This window comes from Nesoenas mayeri, assembly GCF_963082525.1.
Source record: "Nesoenas mayeri genome assembly, chromosome: 17".
In the NCBI taxonomy this organism is placed as follows: domain Eukaryota; kingdom Metazoa; phylum Chordata; class Aves; order Columbiformes; family Columbidae; genus Nesoenas; species Nesoenas mayeri.
In genome coordinates, this window is record NC_137565.1 from 4054090 (window position 1) to 4077320 (window position 23231).

General features: G+C 43.2%; 2 protein-coding genes across 2 annotated transcripts; both read right to left on the reverse strand.

Annotated features, from left to right (window-relative positions):
* Positions 1 to 2917: 2917 nt before the first annotated feature.
* CCDC62 (coiled-coil domain containing 62) lies at positions 2918 to 14155 on the reverse strand (the record flags this gene model as incomplete). Its single annotated transcript, XM_080355481.1, has 12 exons — positions 13931 to 14155; positions 13507 to 13699; positions 12710 to 12876; positions 12322 to 12423; positions 11832 to 12003; positions 11645 to 11746; positions 10525 to 10613; positions 9751 to 9851; positions 8428 to 9174; positions 5325 to 5502; positions 4590 to 4721; positions 2918 to 3004 (listed from the first exon to the last, which is right to left on the reverse strand). Exons 1-12 carry the CDS (start codon positions 13964 to 13966, stop codon positions 2918 to 2920), a joined length of 2106 nt encoding a protein of 701 aa, XP_080211607.1. The 5' UTR covers positions 13967 to 14155.
* A 1767-nt stretch (positions 14156 to 15922) lies between these two features.
* On the reverse strand, positions 15923 to 23189 carry DENR (density regulated re-initiation and release factor). Its single transcript, XM_080355243.1, has 8 exons — positions 22963 to 23189; positions 21987 to 22101; positions 21009 to 21028; positions 20635 to 20719; positions 19906 to 19995; positions 17692 to 17808; positions 16958 to 17097; positions 15923 to 16207 (listed from the first exon to the last, which is right to left on the reverse strand). Exons 2-8 carry the CDS (start codon positions 22090 to 22092, stop codon positions 16163 to 16165), a joined length of 603 nt encoding a protein of 200 aa, XP_080211369.1. The 5' UTR covers positions 22093 to 22101; positions 22963 to 23189; the 3' UTR covers positions 15923 to 16162.
* Positions 23190 to 23231: the final 42 nt, after the last annotated feature.

The window sequence follows — 23231 nt, forward strand, 5'->3', positions numbered from 1 at the left end:
ACTCCCACCCCTCAGCTGCCCCCGCGCAGGGAAAACGCTGACACAGCGCTTGGGTGACCCCGACTGCTCACAGACCCCACACGACCCACGGCCACTCGTGTACAGTGTCATAAATTACATACTAAATGTGTTGGACGGTGAGTTAAACAGGCAAGAAAGATACAGCAAAGGTATCACCTTTATTAACTAACTTGATCTTTTAATTAAAAAGTTCGAATAGTGATAATGGAAAACATCTTGCCCAATAATCAGAGATAAAAAGAGTTTAAATGCTAAAAAGCCAGTGATATTGTGCTCGGCGCTGACGGAGCCCACGGACTCACCTGATCTCATTAGAACCGTTCAGAATAACTCGCTCCTGACTGGGGAAATGTTGTTTTCCCCGTCTTGTGGGTGCCAGCTTTCCAATTTCAACAATGTAGGAGGCAGTTCCTGCTTACCACACTAATTGGGAACTTCCTACAAACATTATTCATCTCTCTCTACATGGCAAGAAGTCCAGAACAAAAACAATCAACTAAAAAAAAAGAGACTGCTTGGCTGTGTCACGCTCTATAAATATTTCTGAGCCACCATAAAAAAAAAAGGTAAGAAAAATAGTTCCTATGTCATAACAATCACACATTTAAGGTTCTTAAAAAACAAGCTAGTGTTTAACCTGAGCTCAGCTATAAAAATAGTTTTGTTAATCTTGGCATAATTCTATGTTTTATTGCAAGATAAAATATATGCCCGCACGGTCACATCTTTTTGCCACTTGTGAGTGTTTCAAACACTCAGAGAACCACGGAAAAACATTGGTGACTTTCCAGTGTAGCTAACGGGCTGATGATCTTCAGTTCTCAGAATTCATTCTATGTTGGAAACTTCTCCATCCACTGCAGAAAATGAAAGATTTGTAATAAAAGACAGAAACATTCCATCTAAAATATATTAAGCAACCATGTCAACTCACTATATAAATTTCCAGACTGAAAAGAGAATACTGAATGAACATATAAAGAGGAGAAAGGTAAACAAAGCACTATATGGAACGACAACAGTCTCAGGGACACCACTGGGGTGTTATGAAATGAAACCTTCCCAGTTTGTTTGGCAGAAAGGAGTGATCTTTGTGCCCTGGGCCAGCCGCTGAGTCACAGTTTACACACGGTGGCACTTGCTACGGAGTCCAGAACTGAATGTATCCCTTTACTCCTTGGTTTCCTCCTTCGTGTGCCTCTTGTCTCTCCCTCACTCGGCCTCTCTCCAAAGGAAAAACAACCGACTGATGAAAACGGCCAAATCACTGTCAGCTACTCAGGAAATCAGCCTCTGTTATCAGTGCACCTGCCCGCAAACGATTTCAAAGCAATTAAAAAAAGCCGCAAACCCAACCGAAATCAGTGCAATCACTTCTCTATACAAAACTGTACAGACGTTCGGTATTTCTGGACCCGCTATCAGCTCTGCAAATGCTGCTTTAGATTTGACTGATCACAGTGATTCAGTGCGTTTTAATAACGAAGAAAGTAAGAATTACGCAGCAGCCAGCGACTTGCACAGTCACTAACTCTCGTCATGGATCTACAGTGAATCGTGGGTGCGTTTGTTCCACCGGTTCTTTCTCACTTGCAGCAAACGAGATTATTCCCGTAGGCTAAGCACCCGCTCACCGCTTTGCTGGGTCAGCACGGTGCTCAGCAGTTTTGGGGATTTGCTCCTGAAACTTTTAAACAGCAGTAGTTTCAGGATGCAATTCACAGCGCTGGCTTCGACCTATAAAACCTCCAGCTTCTTTTACCTCAGGGCTCTCGTTAGGAAAAGCAGAGATGTCTGCACAGGGACATCACAGCAAAGCAAAGCGTGCCGTTCCAGCTACTCAGCATCCATTTCCTACAAGAGCCCATTAGCGCGCGCTAAGGAAACCCAACTTATTTCGGAAGAAGACTCAGCGTCTCCAGACCTAATGCAACACGAACCTGCAGAAACAGCAGAACACAAGGTCGCCACGAACCAGCCCCAGTCCCTGGGGACACAGTAGGTTTGGGGACACAGGACAGCAGCAGTTTGGGGACCGCAGGTGGAATATACCGAGAGGAGAAGCGAGCACCAGCTCGCGCTGGATCACAGCTAATCGCGGTTAGAAACCCCACAGCACACAGCTCCACGCTCCAGCTCGCTGTGTAAGAACTTCCCTTTGCAGACACGCGCTTGGGTTGTGTCAGCACGGGAAGATCTCTTCTTTTTGTCAGTTTTGCCCCCCGTTGTTGCTAGCTGTTTTTCAGTTTCAGGTAGTGTTTGGTATTTTAACCATATCTAGTTAATCTTTTGTCCTCAGAACCAGACAACACTGTGCCTATTGCAAGCATCCAACTCACATTGGTAGAACAAATAATCAGAGAGCGAGAAACTTCCTGATTCAAAAAAAACAATCTGCTACGGGCAAGGCTGCTGCTGCTTTTTTATGTTCTGACACAGCCCTATTCAATACATTCTACTTTTGGATCTCAGAGTTCAGGAACAATATGCTAAACCAGCCCTTGGCCGCGGCACTGAAAACCACTTCCCAATCTCTTACTCAACAATGTTCATATCCTTGATCCTGTTATCTGTAGCACACAGAAGGATTTTAACTACAATAAGCGGTTTGCAGGTACTCGGGAATGGAGCTGCAAGATCGTACTGCCCAGAGGATGAGGAAGATGCTGGAGACAAGTTGAATCGTTTGACTATAGGAATCCCTTGCTGCCTTAATGTCTGTTTGCTGTTACAGTGCTCACAAAAGTGTCATTGGAAATGCATTGTGAGCAGGGCACTTGGAATCTTGTGCCAGGCTCATCCCAGAAGTCCATAACTCAGATGCATTTAGAAAGAGGGAAACAAACAAACAAACAGAAAACTATCAAGGTGAAAACACCTTCATACTCACTGGATGTCATAGAGAAAAGAATGGAAGTTTAACATCTCTTTCTTCCGCAGCAGATAACTGGGTTCTGTGAAGAGCTTCTGCAAGTTCTGCTGTCTATATTGTAACCCAAAAACACTATGTGGAAATCAAAGAACTCAGATAATAAACATTACAGAGCTGTCAGATTCAAACCCGTGAGCAGCAAGCACTATTTAATTCCCTCTTCTCCCTCTCCCAAGCAGGGCACGGAATCCAACAGGTACAAATACTGATTAAATTCTAAGGTTTATATTTGATGTAGATTATGTTTTAAAGCGTAGTTTAAACCAGCCTCAGGTTAACCTGGTTTTAAGCACAGATTAGTTGGCCTGCATAGATTAACTAAAACACGCTTGACAAGTTTTTGCCCAGAACTGCTATGAAGTAGATCAAAGTTCTACAGATGTGGTTCAGAAGCTGCTCCCACCGCTAAACACCAGCCTGCTTTATTTTCTGTCCACTAAGGCAATTGTTCTGACCGAGAAGCCAATTTCCAAGCTCAAAAATGCAAGATCAGGTTATAAAGCAGAGTCACGCAGGCGGGTTCAGCCGAGCAGGAGCTGACAGCTGGTGGGGCCGCGAGCAGCCACTGTTCTCTGAAGAGCTTTTGAGGAATCCCTCCTACAAGACGGGCTTTGCAAAATCTACACTGCTGCTTTCACACCACGTGAAATCCCGCAGATGAACTTCTGAACAAAACATCCTTTGACTTAATGTCAACACTGGCACACAAGCTCAGTCAGTCCCAGCCCAGCTAAGGTTTTATGGTTCTGAATGTTATCAAAATTACTTTGACTGCTACTTACAGTAACATTGTTCTGGTTAAGTTCATGTAAGGATTCAAGGAGTGCAGTGTTTTTAGAGGTAAAACGTTTCAGCAAGAAAGCTGAGGTTTCGGCATGCAGCCTTCTCATTAGGAGTCTGCTTTAAAACCCAAAGCCTAAATTCTCCCTTTGTGACACGCATCAGCACAAGTTTACTCATTTTTAGTGATGAATGGTGCAGTGTCCTTGTCAAACAAGACAGAAATTCTTAAGGATGTTTATGAAAACAAACAAGTGCCCCCTTCTCCAATGACTCCTATTGCCCACGTATTCAAGGCAGAAACTCCCTATCAGCATTCACGCTCATACAATAAATTGCTGTGACAGCTATATACGGGTTATTTTCTTTGACCATTGAGTACGTTCTCTGACCCTGCAATGAAGGAACTAAAATTATTAACCCACAAAAACCCTAAAGTTTTTTAAGCTGAGAGTCTGGTTTAAATTAATATACAAAACTATTCTATGGATCAGATATTTCCTAAACTCTCCTCCCTTCCACAAAGATACCCAATGTAATAAACCAGTGTTGAATCTAAGTCATACCGCCGCTCGCTTTTTTCTAGACCTCCTACAGCTTGCTCCAAAATGACTTCTTCCTCCATCTGTTTAGACATGTGCAAAAGTCAAATCCTGTCCTGACCTTGAGGAGCCATAAAGAATCCTATAATAAAATTTCAAGTACTTCGTGCTAAGGCACGCAGGAATTTTCTCTTTAGCAAAGTGTGATGAGGATATTGTTTGTCATGTTATAGAAAAAGTCAAGCATAAGGGCAAGTATGTTCACAAACATCCTTCTGGCCAACTAGATCTCGTCGTAGGGGAGCAGTACGTACCGTATGAACGCTGCTGCTGTTGGGGCTGCGGCGCGGGCTGGCGTGGAGGAGAGCGCTAAGCTCCAGATCAGCGACCATCTGTCGAGACTCGGCCAACGCGTGCTGCAGCTTCCTCACCGGGGAACCGGTGTGCTGGAGGGGATGGAAAAGGAGCCGAAGTTATTAAATGATCTTTTTGGAATATGTCAAAGGATGGTAACATACTGAGAATCATCGCTTTCGTTTTGAAAAGTCTCAGTTCAAAATACTCCCGCACAGCACTGCTTCAGACTCTGTCTAAATGCAGATATTCCTGCGAAACGCAGAGGTCCTGCCTAAAGTCGCCTTTGTGACATTTTCACACAGACTCGTGCACAGCGCACACAACCTGAGTAAGCAAATAAAGACAGGAGAAAGAGGGAAAATCAGGTGGAACAAGAACGAAAGTGTCCCATAGCTTCCAACAACTGTGTCCAATTGTACTCAGATATCGTGCTTTACTGAAATTACCATATATCAGCCAGTATCCAGAAATCTTTAATTTCAAAAGCTTATTGTTTTTTAGACACCATGACTTAAGACATATTAAGAGAGTAAGAAATTATTTCAGAAAAGTATTTTACCAGGTTTGCTGTAAACCTGCTGTCTCATAATTCGAGTCTCTAGTTCTTCCACACCGGCAAATATTCACTTTCCTACCATCAGTCACAATTCCCCTTACAATTAATGAAGTACAGTCTGCAATACAATACTGACTTGTTCCACAGCAGTGCTGCAGGGTCTGTTTGTTGGCTTAATCACTGACAGATCACTGATCTCCAGAGGAAAGTCTTCATCCGAGAATTTCTCACATCTGTGTGTCCTGTCTCCCTTCTGGGTGGACGTCAAACAGGGAGAATCCAAGTGGAAAGAACTCAGATCCACGTTTTCCTCACTGTTAAAAAAAATTAAGACATTGCCAAACCCAGTATCACCATCCTTTTTAAACTTCCAAAGGAAAATCACAGGACAATATAAATAACTACAGGCCCTGAGCCAAGAAAACCATCAAGCACGTGAGGTTGCTCTGTTCCTCAGTGGTTCCCATGTTTAACAGCTTCTTTAGAACAGTTTCATCTGCTGAGGAAAACAGTTTGACATTCATCCCCTTTCAAGAACGACATTACCACGTGCTCCAGTATCTATTTAACCTTGCACAGAGCACACAAAAGGCGATATCTGGTTCCTCCCGATACTCCAGTACTCCTCCTACTCCCATATCCTACTTCCTTTGTTTTTCTAACCAATCATGAGGCAAATTCATATTTGTAGCTGTACTTTTCCAGGGAATCTCGGACTTTTAAAGTCATCATCTGACTTTAGAGCGCACAGGAGAGTTTTCCCAGAGAGGCTTTATTTGATTTATTTTTAAATAGAGCAGCAAACACTACATCTAAAGTGCAGTTTGGGTAAACTGCGATTAAACCCAAAACTCAGTTGCTCGACTATCATTTCAGCGTGGAGTTGAAGCACACAATCTACTGGCATCCACCTTCCCTTAGCTTTTAAATCAAAGCTAAATATAATTTAGCACTGGGTATATCTGAGTGTATTTAGGAGCGTCTGAAAAGCAAATTAAATGACAGTGTGCATCCTTTCACTTCTCTTGTAAAACACTGGGATACAATAGGATTTAAGAGAGAAAGCTCAAGTTTGTGAGCTTCTGACGGGGAAAAGCTTTGGAGAAATGCGAAGGATACACAGGTTGGGAGGAAAACAGGTTGGATTTGGGGCAGGGAGATGGCTAAGCCCAACCCGAGCACGCTCAACAGGTAACTGCTGACGTTCCGTCTTTAAAACCAGAATAGAGATAAAAATCCAAAGGCAGCAAATGTTGATCCAACATAAACCAAGTCACTAAGAGCAGACAGAAATGATTCCTGCACTACAGGATTTCACAATCCCTCTGCACTGGGATAAGGTATTTCGCTGCATTAATAACCTTCTTGTTGGCTGTTCCAGAATTCAAGAACTCATGTCAAAAATATTTGCTGGGCTGACAGGGAGGTGCCAGCACCCTTCCCTATGCACCAAATCCATCCCCAGCACCACAGAGCCAGTAATGGAAAACCAGGGGATCCAGAGGCAAGTCCCAGGGGAATGTTGTGTTTGGCCTCCGCCGTTAATGCCTCAAGGAGAAGCCCACGCTGTCAACTGTGGTACTCCTGCCTTCCTCCCGTTTACGGGGTGAGAATTCATTCGCTGGCAAATTAGTCAGCAGAGGCTGGAGAGCAGATGGGCTGGGATTTGCACCCAGTCAATCCATCCCCAATTAGCAGAGCTCCCAGGACTAAACGTGGGCATCAAGAAAACTTGATCGCTCAGCAGCAAATCCCAAAAGGGCAGAGCTGCTCTCCCTTAAACAATATCTGCTCCGCTGGCATTGCCCAGGTCAAATTTATCCTTTCCCCCTTCAAATCTCCTTAAGGACAAGACAAAAAAATGAAAGCAATTTTCATGATTCAGCCCCAAAAGAGATGTGGAGGGCTGGCAGTGTGGCATTTGTGCTGCTGGGGGAGGAGATAAGAAAGCTCAGGGGAGATATAAGGGGAATGGAGTCTTTTTAATGATTGATGGCCAGTGGAAACTAGAGAGAGTCCAGGCAGAGCGCGAAGCTCAGCCGAGCCGTGTGGGAATGTGTCAGGACAGCATTCTTTTCCAACGGCTGCCCATTCACCTTGTTTCTCAACAGGTCTGTGTCTCTGCACTAACGATTTCTATAATATTTTTGTCTCAAAAGCAGCACAGACCGAAAACACCAGTACCTCAGGTATTTCCATCCCATAACACGGATTTGTTTGGACATCAGGCAGACTCGCTGGCTAAAATTCTTCGCAGGTTTAAACAGCTGTTCATTTACTGTACTTGTCAAACCACCACCTGAAAAGCTACTCCCCCCGGCTTCTCTGCCTAAAAGGCAGCTAAGGAATCTCTCTAAAACTTTAGAAATCCTTCCAAAATAGAGCTGGTTAGTCAATTTTTTGAAGGGAATTAGAGGAACCAACACAACAAATCCACAGAAAGTCTCAGCTCTGAATGTCCTTGCTTGTGCAGGCATAAAAACAACTTCTACAAATGCAAAGCAGCACTTTGATCTCAGACACCTTCCAATACCACTGAGACACCTGAGGTTTTTTTCCAACACTTCTCAGCATCAGAAACCTCATTCTGCCCATCCCCAACCACGTGTCCTTTTTCCTCCCCCAGTACAAACACAGGGATCGAGTCCTGTGAAAAAAGACACAGGGCAGAGGGGACAGATTATTGTCCTTTAAGTCTTGCCGTCCCGTTTTCCTCTCTGAGCGGGGAATGCGGCCTGTGTGGAGCAGCCGTGTCCTACATTCCTGCCCAGCCACCGTGTGGTTTCTCAACAGAAATAACACAGTTACTACAGCATCAAATAAAATCTAAGTTTGCTTCTTGCCTTCTAGAAACACCACTGCAGAAGTCCAGCTCTGGTCAGGATGTATTTTACCCACCGGATTTACAAGCAACATCTGGGATTTTTTAAAAAATCAGAAGATTTGTTTTAAATCTGCATTTTTCTGAATGAGTTTACTTGGCAAGCTATGTGGTATTGCAGCTCTCCTACCCACACACCTCTTGGGGATGAGAGATGCGAAAAAATAGATGCAGAAAACCAGAATCATCATACTTAGAGCTATTTTAACTTAGTTAAATTCACTGCTTTTCAAGTTGGTAGACTCATTTTAAAACACCTTAAACATCATTTAAGATAATATAAATTGAGAGCTTGTACACTCAAGTTTCTATATAACTCGAGTCTGTACCTATTTCTTAAATTTAACAAGCACATAACCTTTTTGAGCTGGCACATTTCACGTCTTGAGCGGTCTTGAGACAGCTGCAATCTTTTCCGTGCTGTACACTTCCACCTCCTTTTATGGGTTTGAAAATCTTCAGCCATTCCGGATCCGATATCGGCTTCCATCGGGCATCTTTTTTTATGGTGAAGTTATTACTACATGAATCTAATTCAGCCTTGTGAACGGCAGCGGGAGACTCTCGGCTTTTGTGGCCGAACAGAATTCCAGTTCTCTCTTCCCGGGTTTTATTTTCATTATCGGTTTTGTCAAACGTGAGGGTGTTCTGGATCAAAGTACTTTGCGAATCTACACAAGAACCGACGTTAAGCCCGTGCTCACATTGAGGTAAAGATGACTCAAAGCTTCGCTGGTCTCTGTTTTCCACCCCACGCTCGCAAATGTCCCTGTTTCTCAATGGCCTCGTGTTGTTTGCCTCACAAAATACTTCACTGCCTGGCTCATCAGAGCTTGATGCAACATCCTGCTTTTCTTCTTCCGTAAGCACAGCCAAGACTTTCACAACCTTCTGACGCCGGTTTAAGCACGCTGAGGTAGTTTCCTCCACGTCTGATGCATTCAGTACCGGTCTATTATCTACTTCACACATCTCTGAGGTGGTTTTTACCCTACTTTTTGGAACTGGTGCAGTTCCACACTCCTCGCATATCCCGTGGGTGCCCTCAGTCCTAACTGGCTCTGTCTCGCTGTTACTGTCGGGGGCAGAGAATGTCACAGCCACGCTACAATGGCACGATAAAGAAAACAGTCAGAAATACTGCATTTAAATACACAACTGCACTCGAGGTTCAAGCTATACATTAACCAGGGGCCATAGCCAGGATTCTGCGGTTGTTCATACACCAACAGGCAGCTGTGTCCTGCCTAAAGCTGACACAAGTCTGCCCAGATTTGACTGTTACTCTCCAAAATCAGAGAGTTCCTTCATGTTTTTTATATATTATGGTGATTCTGCCTGAACCTTCAGGGTGTGCACCGATTTCCTAATACGAAAGCACAATAAACTTGGATTTTTTAAACAGAAATAGTAGCAAGCGGGATTAACACCCCTACCACTGAACTATTAATTTTTTTTAATTAATGAACTCTCCGGCCTGCACACAACGCTTTATTCTGCAACTGATACTCACGGTGTCTCCTGACCAAGCTAAAAACGTCATAGACAACATCACTGGATGTCTGTGGTTGAGTCCAACAAAGCCACCGTTTTCACAGCACAAATCTCTTGTAGGATGTTAAGCATGGCTGAACAGTGAAGTCTCAGTGTAAACTAGTGGAAAAAAAAGGGATTACTTTACCTGCTTTCACGTGTTGCCTTTTCATGGTTTTGCGTTAATTCCTGAGAGCTCTCTAAATGGACATGAAGAAACTGCAAGTCACGCTGCTGTTTGGCATAGATCTGTTTAAAGACAGTCATTTGCTTTAGTGAACGTCTGGAGCGCAGGGACGTTGTCATCAGGTACTAACACATGGCTGTATCCTCAAAATATTATGATCAATCAATAACTGTAGAAAAAACTGTTGTCAAAAACTTGCAAACCTAAGGGGCCAGCTCTACATGTATTTAGGAAAATAAAGTTTTGCGGCAATAAACACTATTTCTGTTAGAAGACTGCACAGGTCTCCTAAAATGGAAACACACTGAACCGCAAATACAATATCACTATTGTTATTTGATATTTAATACATTGCTATTATGTTGTTTAAATTATGCGGTATTACAAGATGGGGAATGATGATCAAGGCAGGTTTTCAGCAGGGAATTTTTTGTAAAGCTAATGTAGACAATAACCCACCAATCAATTATTAGCAATTTAAAAAAACTGTTTATGCCTTGAGATCCCCAAATGAGTGCAGGTGAAAACACTGATTTTCTTGAAAAACAGGCCTTTCAGTGCAGTATGTCCCTTTGCGCTGGGAGTTCAGCTGGGGCACTGTGGGGGGCAGCAAATTTGATTTCTTTTCTTAATTAACAATACCTCAATCTAATATTTTTATACTGTCCTGTGTAGATCTGAAGTTATTTACAATGCCTTCATAATCTCAGAGTAGAAACACAATGAGGACTCTACCTGTCGCAAAATCGATAGTTCTGTGTCAGTCCGTGCCTGCTTAGACTTGGCCAGCTGAAGAAGCTGATCCTTTCTCTTTGCTTTCTCAACTGTTTCAAAACACATACAATTTTTTAATTACTTGAAGCGAATAGACACAAAGTACATTTGCTAACACGTATGTCTGTAGCAGTAGAAATAGGTACCAAACCATTTTATCGAGATCAGCTGGTTCTGTTTCCCCTCAAAATAAAAAGAACACAGAAACTATAAGACAACCAAACAACTTAAGGATTTTCCTCAGACTTTTCACCAGCTTTATTTTCCTAGCAGTAGTATTCTGCTCCATTGACTCCATTGTACAGGGAAGTGCTGGGAAACACTTCCCATTACTACTGTTTTTAAAACAATGAGACATGGGATCAATATTTGGCAAAGGTAATGGCAGATAAAAAGTGATAGGCAAGTAAATAATCTCACAGCAGACGGTATCTTGGGTCACCTAATCTTTCAAGGTATATATTGCTTGTCTATAATACTGCAGCACCCAGTCTGCCTGCCTTATCCACCACAGCACGGACAAGTTCCTCTCTACCCAAAACCAAAGGGAAGGTATCAACAGATAACAAGCTGCAGTTTACCAAGTCCTGCATGTTAAACCCGGCTAAACCAAAACCATCAGTTAAAGAAAAGCAAAATGTGAATTTGTGGCCATACTACTGCCGTACAAACACCAGAGGGAGTGGAAGGGCTGGTGATTTCACAGAGCCTGAGCTTTAGGTTTTGAATATGGTTTCTTTTCAGTAGCTCACCACTTTCTACACAACCTACATCAGCAGGGAGAATGTCACCCCCATTTATTGTATTAATACCACAGGAGACATGAGAGTCTCAAAGAGAATCCTCTGAGCCAGTTATTCCCCCATGTGTAACCATACTGGTGAACTTTGTGCTTTTACAAGATTTTATAAGCTGTCTGTGCAGAAGCCCTAGGTATTGCTTTCAGAGAAGAATGACACACAAAACTGCAAAAGGAAGGTGGAGAAGCCACCTCCTTCACAGATATTGGTGAACTGTTGTTGTCTGGAAGTCTCTGAGCTGCTGAAAGCTAAAGCGTGAAAAGCCCAGGGCCCACACTCACCAAAAAGTGTGAGCTCATTCCTCAAAGAGCCATTTTCTTGTTGGAGGTGAATGATTTCTTCCCGCTGCTTATTGTTCTCTTTCACCTTTTCACAGAGATCACCTTTAAAACAAAACGTAGTATTTCCCAGAATGAAAAGGAACCATGCTGGTCTACAGCAAATTAGGTGCCCAGTAGAAGCGTTTACCTTTCAGCTTATTTGTTTCAAGTATTAGTTCTTTCAGTCTCAGTTTGAGGTCTTGCTTTTCTTTGTTGAGGCTGAATTCCTCTGTCTTTGCAGCACGCAATGCGCTTTCCAGCATTTTGAATTTGGATGTAAACTCAGTAATGTAATCAGTTGTTTCAAGTATGGCCTCATCCTGAAATATGAAATAGAATTTATTCTTGATTATTGTTTTGTTTGTATGGATTTTGACAAAACAACCGTACTTCTTACTGCAGTGGTTATAACCACTTCACAGATTTTCTTCTGAGCTCTTAAGGAAAAAGTAAAAATCAAAGCCAGGAAACAAGCTTGTTCATGAAAATAAACCTATTTATTGTCTGTTGGCCACTTTTCCCTTCTCAAACAAGCCTAAGAATTAAAAAGCAGCAAGATCAGTGGTCACTACACCACGGTACAGTTACCAGGAACTGCACTGTGACCACATTTAGTGCCTGGTGACGGCAGATGTTACCTTCAGCTTCAGCATAGTAAGAAGCTCCTGTTCTCTCGCTTGCAGCTGCCCTGCTTTTAGAGACAGTTCCAAAACCGAGCAGTGGAGACTTTGATTTTTCTCCTAGAGAACAGAAACAAGAGTGTCAGCTACTACTTCAGTGATTCAAATAACTATTTTTCTACTAAATGTGTGCACAACTTTATTTAAACACCATGAATGGCTTTTTTGTCTCTTTTTTTTTCCAATAAATCAGAGCTGCACCTTAATCTAACATTACTGAACTAAAAGACAAATGCAACTCAGGAGCCTTAATATGAAATATTTATTCACTAGGAGAACTCACAACTGCCACTGGTGTTCTGTACATGCAAGAACTGCAAGAATCAGACCATTGCTCAACTCCTACCTCCAGGGCCTGACAGTGAATCGTTGCATCTGTCGCTTTTTGAGACAGCTCTTTAAACTTCTGTTGTGTATTTTCAAATGTTGTCTTACTGTCATTCTGCTGAGATTCTAAGAACTTTAACCTTTTGGTCAGTGATTTTATAATTTCATTTCTCTTGTTCAGCTCATCTGAAAAGAAGGGAGACAAGGTATCTGTGAGAAAACAGCTCAGATACTGTCGTGCAACTTTTAAAATCTCAGAAATAGTTTAATCCAGTGGTTTTACATCATGCGATTCAGAAATGGATGCTCTGAAGCAGGATTCCCTCGCTACCTCAGTCAGATGAAATACAAACTCTGTGGGGATCTCTGTATTGTGGCTGTCAAATGAGACTGTTCCGAGCTGCCAGGTGGCGAGCAGGTGGCTTGTGGTTGATGTCAGAGCTGCCAGGTGATGAGCTGGTGGTTTGCAGATGCTGTCAGAGCTGTTCAGCACAACCTCAGGGCACAGGGCTCTGCAGCACACCAGCATGTTCACAAATTGTTCTGTTCCCCAACGTGTATTTTGTCAGATTATTTTAAAAAGAGTCCACAGCAGCAATTTACATATTTAAACAACAGCGATCTGATTATCATGTCCCCTTCAAGATCAGATTGCTTTAGTACTCCTGTGGAAATGCTGGTCTCAGAAAGACAACCAAATTTAAGGTTAACGGGTAGGAAATGGTTCCTTATAGGATGCCAGATTGTTTTTGATAAATCTAAGTGCCTGAACATACTTCAAAGACCACGGTCTTATCCCTTCCACACAATACTCACGGTTCAATAAGCTGCATCGTTCTGCTAAAGTCAGGACCTTTTGCCGATCATCTTCCCAGGCCAGCAGCTGCCTCTGATGCACCGCGACCATGTCATTGAGTTCCTGATCTCGATCTTTCAGTTCTGCAATTAAAACCTGGAGCTCTTGCCTCTGTTTCTGAATGGCGCTGTTCTCAAGGCTGGGGCCAAGTTTCTGTAACAGGTAACACACAGAACACATTTCAACGCAAAGAAGCGACCAATTCTCCGATAATAAAATTGAGGTTTTAAGTAAAAATATGTTTAGATTAGAAACAGAGAGTATTCACAAAAGTCCCTCACGCTCGCAGTACCACCTGTGGTCCCCGACGGACATGATTAGCGGTACAACAAGCACTTTAATGTTCAAAACAAAGTGCTGCGGTTGTCAACTCTCCTCTTTTACCTGGGGCGACGCAGAGCGCGGCAGCGATGGATTCATAGGGGCCTGGGGACCGGGGCGCTACCGGGCACCAGCGGACATGGGTCACTATTGACACCAGTAACGTTCAGCATGGAGGCCGCCCCTGATCTCCACACTCCACGGTCACCCGCCGAGCCTCCTGCCAATCCTGCGGGAAAGACACACAAGGGGTGAGGGGGGTTAAGCCCCGAGTCGCCACCAGCCCGGGGAGGGTATCCCCGGGGCCGCCATCCCCCCACGCCGGGGCCTCCCCGTTCCCCCGGGGCCTCCCCGTTCCCGCCGAACCCACCGGCGCCTCGTCACGGCGGCGCCCCGCCCCCGGCAGCCGTTGAGTGGCTGCCCAAGGCGACAGTTAGGCAGAAGCTCCGCCCCCCCGCCATGGCGCAGGGCTGCGGGTTCGAGTCCCGCGCCCGCCCGAGGCCGCGCTCGGCCCGTGGGTCTGAGCTGCCTGGAAAACGTCAAAATTAATAATCTGGGTAACAGGAGACGAGTAAGAACTGACCACATGTTACAGGATGGCGGTAGCTACCCTGCTCAGCTTTTAAATGGAACAACTACCTCGTTCATGTTTATAAATATATAAAGGGTGAGTGTCAGGAGGATGGAGCCAGGCTCTTCTCGGTGACAACCAGTGACAGGACAAGGGGTAATGGGTTCAAACTAGAACACAGGAGGTTCCACTTAAATTTGAGAAGAAACATGTTCCCGGTGAGGGTGGCGGAGCCTGGCCCAGGCTGCCCAGGGGGGTTGTGGAGTCTCCTTCTGTGCAGACATTCCAACCCGCCTGGACACCTTCCTGTGTAACCTCATCTGGGTGTTCCTGCTCCATGCGGGGATTGCACTGGATGAGCTTTCCAGGGCCCTTCCAACCCCTGACAGTCTGTAATTCTGTGATTACCCATTAGAGACACCATCCTCATGTGAACCCATGAGCCTATAAACAAACAAAGGTCACAGGAAAAAGAGCATGTTGATCCAATTGGATTTCTTTTTCTTTTAATCTATGAGGAAACTATTAAAGAAGGAGGATGAGGTTTCAAAAAACCTTAAAGGAATTAGCTTTCCACTGAGCTTCACACAACAAAGGTATCATGTGAATAATTCTACTACAATTTACTTCGTAGAATGAAAAACAACAACAGCTACTTTGGTTGTAAATAACCCCTTTTGTCATAGCAGAAACCCACTACAAGGTGAATGTCCACTGTATAACTTCAAGATTAGGCTCATTACAACTGCCATGTTGATTATTTATTTTGTTTTAACTTCTTGAAACATCTGAAACATCTTGAAACAGAGAATTTAGAAATCCAAAGTCCTCACTTTATCCTTCCTCAGACCCTCCATCCTCTTTGTTTATCATTATTTGGGTGAATGATTCTAGCAAAAATGTTTCTGCCTTTTTACCAGAATCACAGAAAAAAAGAGCTTTACTGGTAGAGAACAGGGCACAGAACACGTCACCTCCTTGGGTTTGACCTCTTCACAGTGACAGGAGACTGTCAATTCCACGACTCTGCCACCAGGGAGCATTTAACCTTATGAAATGGAGCAGCGAAATACAAAGCACCCCTAAAACTGTCTCAGCTAGAAAAGCAGCAGGGTTAGGACTCGTTTGGAATGATGGACATCAGCTAAACATTTCAGACAAATTCACATGTTCTTCAGCATTCCCACTTACTAGAATACAATAGTTCAGTTGGAAGGCACCTTACAACCATCATCTAGTCCAGCTGCCTGATCACTTCAAGATGCATTTTCCTCTAATTGTTAAGAAACCTTTAGGATGTTTGCCCCGTTCTGATTTCTAAGATTTTACACAGGTAAACGAGATGGACGAGTTTCTGTACAACCACCACATGCCTTACTCAAGTTCAGCAGAAAGCACGACAAAAAAAACCAAGCATTTAAGGACTTCAATTATTATTTTCCTGTAAGAATGTTAGAGCAAAGTATCTGTAAAGAAAACACAAATTGTATTCAGTGAGGAACAGTAATTTTATTTAAATCTACTTCATGCGTAAGCATGATAGAACCCCAATTTAACTTTGGCAAATATCACAACAAAAAAAAACCAAGCAGCCTATACAGAACAGTGAAAACGCCAAGGATACGGATTCGCCACAGTTTCACTGTGGAGCAAATGGATGTAGAAGCCTCACTTTGGCTACGTCGTTTATAACCATATGATTAAATAAAGGTAATCTTTCACTATCACTTCTTGACTTCTCCAAGATCTTCAATGCTATCATCATCCACCTAGGAAAAAACAAAAGGCCAAAATACAGCATATTAAGTAAGTTTTCTTCTTACATGTCAGAATATTCACCACTGTGCATGTAAGTGTGGGAGAAGGATGCAGCACTGCCCGAGATTCCCTGCTGTCAATTGTACAGGAGTGATATGTGCCTGTAGGATGCAGACGAGCCCATGGGGCTCTGAATAAAGACACACTACAGAGTTATTTCAGAAAGAATTCCAACACCAGAAATGCCAGAACAAAGTAACCGCTTGTAATTACAGCGGCACAATCAAACCTCTCAACCAAACCCGAAACAAGCTAATCTCTTCTTGTGAAGCGAAAGTGGCTTCGTTTCTGTTTGCAACTGTTGTCTCATTTTTGTTTGAATTTTTTATTTTGCAGTGTTTAAAGAGATTTTTAAAACCGGCATGGCAATGCTGGAATACTCAGGCATTCACCATTAAGAAAGTCACAAAGAAGCCACAGATATGACAGCTGGACTTAGTCCGATGTGCCTCTCTCCCTGTAGTATCCAATGACCACACTGCATGTTTAGGGAGTTTGTTTCTTGGACAACAGAAGCAACATTAAACTTGAAGTTTAATCACTCCTTCACCTAGTCGTTCCTAGGTGGGAAAGCAACAACTGCTCTTCTATTTCTGCACAACAATCTGTGCTGCCAAAGATGAAACCCTGTTTCACAATCATTGGAATGTCACGGACTGCTGTGGAAAACAAGAGTTTTGACAGAAGAAAGGGTTTATTACCTCAGGCCACTTCTCCTGGATTACATCGATAATGTCATCTGTAAAATCCCCCTGAATGATGATTTCATCTTCTCCTGTTACTGAGGCACCACAGGAAAATTTCTGAGCAAAAAACCTTTGTGCTTCCTTAAGGTCAATTTCTGTTGACAAGTAAACAGACAGTTTAAGCACAGTAACTGCCATAAAAGTATCTTCTCAAGTTTAAAACCAAAATCTTGTGTTAACTATTGAAAAACTAATGGCAGTTTACAGCTAAAGCTTTGCTACAGTTTCAGTTGGCTGTTGTTTACACACAAAGTAACTTACTCAACAAATCCAGCAAACTCTTTAAGGCAAAAAATGGCTGAATGTCCCATACATGCTCTGTTTGCCCAGGTCCACGCTACACACACTGCCCAGAAAAGCACACGCAGAACAGATTAAAAAGCCCCTCCAGTTCTGAATAACTTCTGTAGTTATTGAATAAGTTTTTCCACTGAAATGCTTCGGTGTGTTCCTTTCAGAAACTCATCCCAAAGTTTGCAAATGCCATGGAAATAAGGACTTCAATGATTTATCACTGGGGGAAGTCAGTGTACCTTTGGCATGCTTTGGAACTGCTAACAGCGCCTTGGGACTTTCACCTCACACGCGTGGAAACATCACTCAACATAACACAATCAGAATAAATATAATGAGGTTAAAGGCAGGCACATCTAACACCACAGAAAACCGCGTAACAAAAGTCAACTCACCAAACGTTGCAAGGCCACATACTCTTGTGACATATTTCTTTTTTGCTCTGGGAATTTTAGCTATTGTAACTTTCTGTGGTACAGTCTTCTTTTTCTGTTTTATCTGACCTCTTCCACCTTTAAAACAAAGTGCGAGGTTACATCATTAGTTAAATGATGTCACGCTTATTCAAAGAAAAAAGTATATAAAGTCAGATTTCGTGTCTATAAACAAAGACACTTATTTTCCCATCAGTGTTGGTAAACAAAAGCATATTTTGCACACTGTCTCACATTCAGATTTTTTAAATTATTATTTAAGAAAGGTCCCACGTCAAAGCTCAACATTATAAGAAAAATATATGCATGTGAAATGTGCATTCAAGTACAGCTTGCACAACAGAACTCTGCTACAATTACCAAAAAAGGGGTTTTCCCCACTCTTCACTAATCACTGTTTGCGGTCTATATTTAACCCCATCTTTCAGGAACTGTTTTTTGGTTGTAATGCTAGGAACAAACTATTACTTTAATGTTTTTCAATGAGTTTAACATCCTTGGGGTTTGTGTCCAAGGCAAAGCGACCGACTCGTGTCCACCCACCGAGGCCATGAGGACGCATCTGCTCAGGCTGCTGAGTTAAAGAGCAGATTAAGTTCTAGGTACCCATGTGTGACCCTGGGATGAGCCATATATCGATATATGAGCTTGCAGAGACCACCACGGCTCTGCAACAGAAGGCAGCTACAGTAGTTCACTGCCAAACTTCCACGTGATTTAGCATCTTCTTTCTTACTGTCTGTTTCTAGGTCAACCCGGGGGAACATTCCACATATCAGGCTGTTATTAGTCTGAGCGAAGCATGCAAAAAAAGTATATTCCACTCATTAGGATTCTTCGTGTCAGATTAAGATCTCACTTAACTTTGTACACACTCATCAAGTTACTCCAGGGTAACCAAAGTTTCATGTTCTCAAGCCTTCTCAGCACAAAAAGCTAAAGAACTTCTGACATGCAAACTAACCCCTTGTGATGACTTCTTTTTCTAACATGCAGCACTTTCAACTCTACATTAATATTAATTGGTATCCGGTAATTTAAGACAGTAAATTTCTGTCTTAAAAAATTGTTCAGTAAATTTATTCAGTGTCTTAGCAAGTTTTTGCTTGTTTTTCCTCACCCTCTCTCTTACAGCCAATTTAATACCATCGTAATTAACACCCTACCGTACGTTTTCATGAAACTTTAGATTCTAGGAGAAAATCCCTAAATACTTCAAACGCTGTTATTTTAGAAGCAGAAACCAGACTGAAAGCTAATCATACCACCTCACATCATAAATTAACGTTGAAAGAAAACGTCCTGGAGTCTCTGGGAACAGCATCCAAGCTACAGAACACAAATTACTCTTGTCACTACAAATAGCCAACTGACAAGGTAAACACAACTGGTTACCAAGACACAAAAATAAAACATCTGCAGTGATATGTGGCTTAAAATATGAATCTTACTGAGCTATTAACCATAATTTCTGAAGCACTACAGACACAAATGACACTCCACAAGCAAATTCATATTAACAACCCCAGCATTTTGATTTATGATGGAAAGTACATTAATTAATTAAACAGAAAGAACTCCAATGGTAGAAGATAAAGTGTGTTTGAATTGTTTCATATATTTAATATCTTCTGAAGTTGGTGTTTAAAACCGTTTTTCATTAGTATTGCTGGGAAGAGACACAGCTGTTAATGGAGACATAGGTGATAGTTTTAAAAGCATAAGACCAAATCCTGTTATGTGTGGAAGGAAAAAAGGCAAAAGCAGCATCAGGAGGCATTAATAAAGGAGAACAGTCTTTGTTCTACTCTGCAAGCAACCTATAAACTGCTGCTCAACAGGGCAGAAACAAGGACTCCGGGATGCATGCCAGCTGATTTTAGACTGAGAATTACTCCCCAAATAAGTGCACTAGCAATGACAGAACAAGGAGACACACAATCCAGGGCATCTTTCACTCGCTATTGCCGCCATCCAATTCTTCCAGCAGCACGTATCACCGCAACAACTCTGCTACCTCTGCAAGAAAGATATTTGGTATCTTTTGTGCAGGGTCAAAATGTAGCTAACAACCAAAATGCGAGGAATCCGTGCCACAGTCCACAGCAGCAGGTGAGAAAGGGATGCCCCAAACTGCTCAGAAATCAGTACCACAGTCAGCTATTTAGACCTTGCCTCTCTTTTGCTTCTTCTTCTCTTCTTCTTCTCCTCCCCCCGCAGTTCCTTGGCCTTCTCCAGTCCCAGTTTCCTGTTTAGGTGAGTTTTCTTAAATACATCAGAAAAGAATAGGGAGAAAAAAGAACAAAATCAGTGGTCAGACAACTGCACCCTTCCAGGAACAGAAAGTAAGGAACTACTGCTACTAAGTGATATTTTGCAAAATCATAAACTCTTTGCTTAATTGCAGCAGCCCCTTGACTGATGTGTTACATCTTCATTATAGTACTTGTCCAAATTAGACTCCAGAAAAGCTCAAAAGATAGTTACAATTTCAATACAGTCTCTTCACATAATTGCCACAGAGAGACAGAAATTCATGGTAGTGTTAATACTGAAATGCCAAATGCAAATCAACACATTCCTTATTATTAATGACCATCCATCCATCCAGAACAGACTGGACAGACAGAAAATCCAATAAACTTTTTTGGCAAACAAGTGCATGGATGACTGGTTGCAGCTGGAACATTAAGAAAGCTCAAACATTATTACTGAAACAACATATTGTTTTCTGACATTATCAAGCATATTTTCACAGCATCCAAAACCCTGGTAGACTCCTAAGAAAATGGTTAACTTTCACACTTGATACAGTAGGAAAAGGGAAGAGATGAGAAATGGACAAGTTGAACAATTGCTGAATATGTCTAAGGGCACATATCAGAAAATAGAAAAGATTCTTACCTACTGTAAGTTTTGCAAACTCATCTGGAAAATTCTTTTCTAACCATTGTCTGCATTTAGTCACATCAGGCATGTATTCGCAGTACTAGGGAAGAAATGGCAGATGAATGCTGTTAGTAGAGTAACTACAAAATACATCAAAGACACCTAAATAAACTTGCAATTCAGCTCAGTCGCTTCTCCTTAAGACGACTGAACACCAATACTACACTAGCACATATGAAACTTCCCAACATCCTAAAGATGACAGTGGCTGAAGCACAGAGCTGCCACAGTTAAGAAAAGCCAGAAAAGGTAAGAAAGAATCATTACAGTCAGGAATCACAGGACAGAAAGAAGAAACTCAGACAATAAAAAAAAGAGAATGAACTCACCTCTGTTGGTAACGAACAAACTGGAGAAAGAGGGGGGGAAAAAAAAAGAACAGATTACAACAATAAGTTACCCACTTACAGCCTTAGCATTAAATTCAAAGTGGTATTTAAAGTTAGGGATGACTTCTTACATCATAACTTCTGGTTATAACCACACATTGACTCAAAAAGATTACTTTATTGATCCCACCGCACGTTTTAATTTTTCTCTCATTAGTCACCGTCTCACATGCTCTGAATTAGGATAAAACTACCACAGCAGGAGCAGCCAGTCAGTGAAGGAAGGGAAGGAGATCCCTACAGGCTCGGGAAAAGTTAAAAAACCCTTCCGTTCTACCAGAGACAAAAGATGCACCAAATAAATGTTCATGTTATTTGGTCAGCTTCTCTTTTTCCAAGAGCTGCCAATGTCCAGGAGAGGGACTCAGCTCCAGAACAAACACAAATCAATCGTGCAGACCTTCCTGCACAACAGGGATTCTTTCCTAATCTCCTGCAGTTGTGTTCAAGCCCAAAGAAAACAACATACCTATCAAGATTATTTACCGCCCTTTAAATTTAATCCACATAACTACAAATGTAATAATTCTAAACACGGTACAACAGTTACTTTTATTAATTCTAACTTCGTTTTTTCTTATACTAATGCTCAGAGGCCTTGTCTGTGCTAAAGGCTTTACTGGCTCTCTGGTCAGCAGTTTACAATCTGAGCACTACTCCCACCAAAGTAACTTTTACACACAGTTAGTACCTCTTTCTCTCAGAGGGAAGATCCCTACATTTCAACAAAAATGCTTTAGATAAAAACATACACCACCAGCCACTTCAGAAAGGCGATCAGAAGGGTCAAGCTGACCATGGTCTAGCTTCTCAATAAAAGCCGACCAAAGGAAAATCTCCGATTCTCCCATTCTGCTGGGCTGCCCTCGCAAACAGTGCAGTGTATAAATCGTGGACAACTGCCCCTTCAGCACTTGCCTCCGCAGTAGAGAACCCGAAGAGGATAGTCAGCATCTGACCTGGCACCGCTCCTCACGTCTCCTCTGCAGTCAGGGACCACAGGCTCAGCGACATCTGTGGCCATGTCACAAGCCTGCAGGTCACAGAACGAAAGAATTAGGGTCTAAATTCTGCATTGAAATTATTCACGTCTTTCCCAACCCAATAAAAATCTCAAAGAAAATAGGTGCAATTGCAAGTGCAGGAGAGATCAAGAGAAGGAAAACCAGGCCTCAATAAACACTGAAAAAATATCGTGAAAGCGACTGCAAAATGATACCAAGCAGCATGGAGTTCTGGTACATAAGGGGAAAACCCAAAGCGCCACAAAATGCAGTGTAAAAATGAAGAAAGATCTGCGAGAATACTACATGAAGTTAGAGAACAGATCGCGTTACACAAAATGTGAAGTATGTTAAATAAATAGTATATGAATAGAAGGTGCACTGGGGGGTTATGGGGGGCACTGGCAGTGTAGCAGCAAAGAAAAGGGGTCACTTAAATCAGCGTCTAAAGTTACGATCTGATCCTGGGACACTGGCAAGAAAACCCCCAAACACCACAAAACAAGCAAAGCAAACCCAACTCGCTAACACTAAATCATGGTTTACACTCACACATTTCCAGGTAAGGGGCTGAGCAAACAGGAGCCACCAGGGAAGGGCTTTGCAATGCACAAGCTGCCCGGGATGGGGGAGCAGGGGGGTCTGGAACTCGGGGCGCTGGGGGCAATGAAGGGCGGGGGGCTCGGGGCGGGGAGGCCGCAGAGAAAGGCGGCACAGGGTCCCGTGAGAGAAAGGGCGCTGGAGGAGCCGCGGAGATGGGAACGGGGGAGTGAGGTGCTGGGAGCCGGGGGAAGAACCGAGGGCAGGTCGGGGGAAGGTGTTTGGGCACCGGACGGGAAGGGGAGCACAGACACGGGGGCTGAGCTGAGGAAAAGGAGGGCGCCCGGTACCTGAGGGGGGGATGCTGAGGTACGACACGGGGATCACTGCGAGGGGAGGCACCGGGGGAGAAGGAGGGTGCCGGAGCTGGGCAGCGGCGGAGCGCGGCTCCCGCGGAGAGGGCCGGGCGGCAGCGCAGCAGCGTTACCGGGGAGGCCCCTCAGGCCGCGGCGGCTCCTCCTGCTCCCTCCGCCGGCGGCTCCGCACACCGCGGCACGTGTGCCCGAACTCTCGCGAGAGCCCCGCGCGGCGTGACGGAGAGGGGCGTGGCCGCGACACG

What these genes read in the sequence shown, in the direction of transcription:
- DENR (XM_080355243.1), bottom strand. Translation starts at nt 22,092, where the DNA reads ATGGCCACAGATGTCGCTGAGCCTGTGGTCCCTGACTGCAGAGGAGAC. An exon ending in TCGGGTTCTCTACTGCGGAG is followed by an intron (nt 21,029 to 21,986) that starts GCAAGTGCTGAA and finishes CTCTTTCTCCAG; the next exon opens with TTTGTTCGTTACCAACAGAG. An exon ending in ATGTGGCCTTGCAACGTTTG is followed by an intron (nt 17,098 to 17,691) that starts GTGAGTTGACTT and finishes ACTTGTCAACAG; the next exon opens with AAATTGACCTTAAGGAAGCA.